Source organism: Furipterus horrens, unplaced genomic scaffold, assembly GCF_987537825.1.
Source record: "Furipterus horrens unplaced genomic scaffold, mFurHor1.1.pri manual_scaffold_9, whole genome shotgun sequence".
Classification (NCBI taxonomy): Eukaryota; Metazoa; Chordata; class Mammalia; order Chiroptera; family Furipteridae; genus Furipterus; species Furipterus horrens.
Window position 1 is genome coordinate 32,826,652 of NW_028327179.1, and position 6,000 is coordinate 32,832,651.

At 59.8% G+C, this 6,000-nt stretch overlaps 2 protein-coding genes across 3 annotated transcripts in view; one reads left to right on the forward strand and one right to left on the reverse strand.

Annotated features, from left to right (window-relative positions):
* GATAD1 (GATA zinc finger domain containing 1) overlaps positions 1 to 6,000 on the reverse strand; it is a 484,957-nt gene that overhangs the window by 95,579 nt on the left and 383,378 nt on the right. The window lies entirely within an intron of this gene.
* LOC150001551 (nucleoporin NUP42-like) overlaps positions 4,023 to 6,000 on the forward strand; it is an 11,092-nt gene continuing 9,114 nt past the window's right edge. The window contains exon 1 of the mRNA XM_090287751.1: positions 4,023 to 4,203. Within this exon, the coding sequence (XP_090143877.1) occupies positions 4,023 to 4,203 (181 nt within the window). The remainder of the gene's footprint in view (positions 4,204 to 6,000) is intronic.

A 6,000-nucleotide genomic window follows, 5' to 3' on the forward strand; every position in this document is an offset into this window, starting at 1 on the left:
CTCCGGCGGCGGCCATCGGCTGGGGGGCCATCCGGGGCCTGCTCGGAGCCGCTCGCTCGCCCGCCCTGAAGGCAGCAACATGTGGAAGGTGAGCGGGGCCGGCGGGAGGTGGCCGAGCGTCCCGGCGTCCCCTCCGGCCTGGTCTTCCTGGGCGTCCCGGGCCTCTCGCGTCTCCGGCTGCGGCAGCGGGCGCGCGCGGGCCCCCGGCGGGACCAGGCCGCAGCGGGCGGGCGGCGAGCCCCGGGCCGGGGCCGGCGCCGAGTCGGGGCCGCGGGCGGACTGCGGGGCGGCGGCGTGGCCACGACGGTGCCCGCGGGAGGAGCGGCTCCCGGCTGCGGGGTCCGGGCGGAGGGCGCCGAGGGGCGCGGAGGGCGGGGTGCGGGAGCGCGAAGGCCCGGGGCGGGGCTCGGCGCGTGGCGGAGCGGGCGCGGCGCGGGGCGGAGCAGGGCGCGGTCAAGCCCGCGGCGGAGAAGGCGGCGTCCATTGGCTGGGGCGCCATCCGGGGCCTGCTCGGCGCCGCCCGCTCGCTCGTCCGCCCGCCCTGAAAGCAGCAGCATGGCGGAGGTGAGCGGGGCCGGCGGGAGGTGGCCGAGCGGCCCGGCGTCCCCTCCGTCCCGGGCGTCCCGTGCCTCCCGCGTCTCCGGCGGCGGCCATTGGCTGGGGGGCCATCCGGGGCCTGCTCGGAGCCGCTCGCTCGCCCGCCCTGAAGGCAGCAACATGTGGAAGGTGAGCGGGGCGGGCGAGAGGTGGCCGAGCGGCCCGGCGTCCCCTCCGGCCTGGTCGTCCTGGGCGTCCCGGGCCTCCCGCGTCTCCGGCTGCGGCAGCGGGCGCGCGCGGGCCCCCGGCGGGACCAGGCCGCAGCGGGCGGGCGGCGAGCCCCGGGCCGGGGCCGGCGCCGAGTCGGGGCCGCGGGCGGACTGCGGGGCGGCGGCGTGGCCACGACGGTGCCCGCGGGATGAGCGGCTCCCGGCTGGGGGTCCGGGCGGCGGGGTCCGAGCGGCGGGCGCCCGAAGGTCCGGGGCGAGGCGCTGGGCGGAGCGGGCGCGGCGCGGAGCGGAGCAGGGCGCTGTCCGGCCCGCGGCGGAGAAGGCGGCGGTCATTGGCTGGGGCGCCATCCGGGGCCTGCTCGGCGCCGCTCGCTCGCTCGTCCGCCCGCCCTGAAGGCAGCAGCATGGCGGAGGTGAGCGGGGCCGGCGGGAGATGGCCGAGCGGCCCGGCGTCCCCTCCGTCCCGGGCGTCCCGTGCCTCCCGCGTCTCCGGCGGCGGCCATTGGCTGGGGGCCATCCGGGGCCTGCTCGGAGCCGCTCGCTCGCCCGCCCTGAAGGCAGCAACATGTGGAGGGTGAGCGGGGCGGGCGGGAGGTGTCCGAGCGGCCCGGCGTCCCCTCCGGCCTGGTTTTCCTGGGCGTCCTAGGCCTTCCGCGTCTCCGGCTGCGGCAGCGGGCGCGCGCGGGCCCCCGGCGGGACCAGGCCGCAGCGGGCGGGCGGCGAGCTCCGGGCCGTGGCCGGCGCCGAGTCGGGGCCGCGGGCGGACTGCGGAGCGGCGGCGTGGCCACGACGGTGCCCGCGGGAGGAGCGGCTCCCGGCTGCGGGGTCCGGGCGGCGGGCGCCCGAAGGCCCGTGGCGGGGCTGGTCGGTGCTCGGCGCGCGGCGTAGCAGTGCGCGTTCAGACACGCGGCGGTGAAGGCGGCGTCCATTGGCTGGGGCGCCATCCGGGGCCTGCTCGGCGCCGCTCGCTCGCTCGTCCGCCCGCCCTGAAGGCAGCAGCATGGCGGAGGTGAGCGGGGCGGGCCTGAGGTGGCCGAGCGGCCCGGCGTCCCCTCCGTCCCGGGCGTCCCGTGCCTCCCGCGTCTCCGGCGTCGCCCGTTGGCTGGGGTGCCATCCGGGGCCTGCTCGGCGCCGCTCACTCGCCCGCCCGCCCTGAAGGCAGCAACATGTGGAAAGTGAGCGAGCGGGCTTGAGGTGGCCGAGCGTCCCGGCGTCCCCTCCGGCCTGGTCGTCCTGGGCGTCCCGGGCATCCGGCGTCTCCGGCAGCGGCAGCGGGCGCGCGCGGTCCCCCGGCGGGACCAGGCCGCAGCGGGCGGGCGGCGAGCCCCGGGCCGGGGCCGGCGCCGTGTCGGGGCCGCGGGCGGACTGCGGGGCTGCGGCGGGGCCACGACGTTGCCCGCGGGAGGAGCGGCTCCCCGCTGCGGGGTCCGGGCGGCGTGCGCCGAGGGGCGCGGAGTGCGTGGTGCGGGAGCCCGAAGGCGCGGGGCGGGCGGACACTCTGCGCGCTGCGCCCCGGGGCCCTGGGCGGCCCTGTCCCCCGGTACCGGTGAGCCGCGGTGAGCCGCGGTGGGGGGCGTCGTGGCGGGACGGAACGCGCGGGACGGACCAGCGTCTCGGCCCTCCGCTCGGGGGATGCGTTCGCTCCTGCCTGGGAAGACGGGCTAGCTGCGCTCTGGCCTCCGCTCGGCCCGGACGTGGGACCCGGGCGCGTGGTGCGCAGGTGCTGGGGGACGAGCGAGGACCATACAGGGGAGCCGGGGGTTCGGGGCCCTGAGATGCAGGGTGGCGCCGGGGTTGCGGACCCCCCTGCTCCGGCGGTGATTCCTTGAGCGCCCTGGCCGGCAGCACCCGCCTGTTCTGATTATGTTATCTTATTTTTAGAGAAGGGGAAGGGAGGGACCGCAATGTGAGAGAGAGACATTGATCAACTGCTCTTCATAGGCACCCTGACTGGGGGCTCAACCCACAGTCCAGGCATGTGCCCTGACTGGGAATCGAACTAACGACCCTTCGGTTTGCAAAAACAGGCCCAACCAACTGAACCACCCAGTCTTATATGCCTCATATGAGTTTAATCATACAGTAGTTGTCCTTTTGTGACTGGCATATTTCACTTATGATGTTCTCAAGGTTCATTCATGTGGTAGGATGTAACAGGATTTCCTTTTTTAAGGTCGCATAATATTCCATTGTGTGTATATACCACCTTTTCTATATCCATTCATCTGTTGATGGAGTTTGGGTTGCTTCTACCTCTTGGCTAATGCTATAATGAACATGGGTGTGCAGATATCTTTTGGGGATCCTGCTTTGAATTTTCTTTCTTTTTTTTTTTTTTAGATTTTATTTACTTTTAGAGAGAAGGGAAGGGAGGGAGAAAGAGAGGGAGGGAAACATTGATGTATGAGAGAAACAGCAATCGGTTGCCTTTTGCACAGCCCCAACTGGGGACCTGGCTCACAACCTAGGCGTGTGCCCTGACTGGGAATCGAACTGGTGACCTTTCGGTTCACAGACCAGTGCTTAGTCCACTGAGCCGCACCAACCAGGGCCTGCTTTGAATTCTTTTGCACGTATACTCAGCAGTGAGATTTATGGATTATAGATGTATCCTAGGAGTTTTTGAGTTTCACGAATTTGTATATCCACTACTATTCTCAGATATTGGGAAGCTTTTGGCCATTATTTTATCAATTAGGCTCTCTCTTCTTCCTCTGCCTCCTCCTCCTCCTCCTCCTCCTCACCCTTCTGTAGTACATATGTTGTTCGGCTTGATGGTGTCTCACAAATTCCTTAGTTGTCTTCATTTTTCTTCAGTCATTTTGCTTGTTCCTCTGCCTCAGGTACTTGGAAGTACTATATTTGAGTTCACTGAATCTTCTTCCTAGTCAGATTTGATATTGAGTCCTTCTAGTGAATTTTTTAGTTCAGTTATTGTTGTTTTCATTTCAGAATTTCTGTTTGGTTCTTCTTTATAGTTTCTGTCTCTTTATTGATATTCTTATTTTGGTCATGTATTGTTTTCCTAATTGTGTTTAGTTGTCTGTACTCTTTTTAATTCATTAACCATCCTTATGATGGCTATTTTGAATTCTTGGTCTGGCAACTCATATGTCTCTTGCTTTAGGGCCGGTTTCAGGAGATTTAAATGGGTCATCTTTGCTTGTTTGTACGTTTTGTTATCTTTTATTGAGATTACAGCATTTGAAAAATCAGCCATGTCTCCCAGACTTTGCAATCCCGTTTCATACAGGGATGACATTCTCTATTCAGCCCTGCTGGAGATTCTGGAGACCTCTCAAACCTACGCTGGGGATGAGTCCTGCCTGGGCGTGTGTGGACTATCCTAATGGAATAGGTTTTGCGATTTGTACCGTGGCGCCGCTGCTGTTACCGTGTGCCATGGTCCTGGAGACCCAGCTAGTGCCTGTCTGTGGTACTGCAGATTCTCGTGCACGTGGCTTGCTTTTGTTCACCGAGACCAAGCTCCCAACCTGGCTCCTGGTTCTTGGCAGTACTTAGTTAGATTCAGGCCAGATTGATACCCACCCAGCTGGGCAGCCTACCTAAAAGTCGGAATGTTGGATGTACATTCCTCCGCAGGGAGAAGACGGGGATTGGGTGTTTCCCACAGTCGCACCACACGGAGCCAGGGAGAGGGGCTCTGGAGAGAGAGAACCACGAGTTTTCCTGCCAGGCTGTGATGGGTTTGGTTTTGCGTTAGCCTGGAGTATAAGCACCTCTTAACTGGGTTCCAGATTTTTCACAGAGGCAGTTGGTCCATATATTGCTATTAAATCCAAGTGTCCATGGGGAAAGGAGGGTTGAGGGTTTCCTATTCTTTATTCTTGCACCTCGCTGATATCACCTCCAATAGCTCCAGTTTGAATGAGCTTTGGCTCTGCGTCAGACAATGACTTACCGCTTTACATCTATTACTACTTTAATCTTCACAACACTGACTTAGGTGCTATCATGATCCTCATTTTCTAAGTGAGGAAACCAAAATCTAGAACTAGATTATGGGTTTGGAGTTGTTTGTTTGTTTTTGCTTATCAGCGTTTTCTACAATACACATGCATTACCATTGTAACACATGTAGCTCCCATTTTTCCTTATACACATGTAATTTGTGGGATAAAGCATAATAGGATAGAGCGTAACCATTTTAGATGGCAAAGACTTAATTTGGGCAGAATTCTTGACTTAAGTGAAATTCATTCCCCTAGGAATCCAGATGAAGTACTCAAGAAAGATACAGAGCTCTTACCCCTCTGCCCCTAAGCTTCCGGCTCCTTCTCCCTCACTCAGCTAGGGAAGAGTGCAGAAACAAGAGCAGACGTTCTTCCCGCTGGCTCGTGGTAGCTGCTTCGCTCTGCTCCCTTCCAGGGCCATCCTTTCAGTTCTGCCTTTTCCACTTTTATTTCCAGCACGCACTTTAAAAAGGAAGAGTTGAAAGCCTTGCAAATATGAGGGAATCTTCCAAGAAGGATGCTTTAAAGAATGAAATGGGTATATGAGACATTTTACTTGCCCCAAATATTAGTTTATGTTGATAATTATTATTGAAGAAGAAACTGCAATAGTACTCATGAAAGGCTGATTAATATAACAAGATACCACTTGATGCCTATTAAATGGGCAAAAATTAAAATCCAACAATAACAGACATTGAAGTTATAATGTAGAGACTTGTGAGCTGTTGCTAGGAGTGTGGGTTGGTGTGAGCATGTAAGAGAGCCATCTGGCAACATCTAGCAACGTCAAAGATGCACACCCTTACAGCCTAGCAGCTCCGCTCCTCCGCAGAACCCTCGCTCTTCAAAGTGTGGTCGTGGGACCAGCAGCGGCAACGCCACCTGTGAGCTGAATACAAACGCAGACCCTCAGGCCCCGTTTCAGACCTACTGAATCATAGACTGCATTTTAACAAGATCCACCGGATGACTGTACATGAACACAGGGGTGCGCAAAAGGAGGATTACAGTTGGGAGTACGAGAAAGAGTTCATTCTTGTTTGTTTATTATTGTATTACTTACTATTAGTGTTAGCCTACTTTTGCCCATCCCTGTATATGAGAAACTGTTGCATTTGGAAGAAAGAGACCAGTATAAAACTACATAGTATTGTTTGTAATAGCATTTCCCACAGCCTCTCACTGGCTCTGATCGGGGCTGCGTACCCATCCTGGATCAGTCACGGAATACGCAAAGCCTCTTCTGATATCCTGAC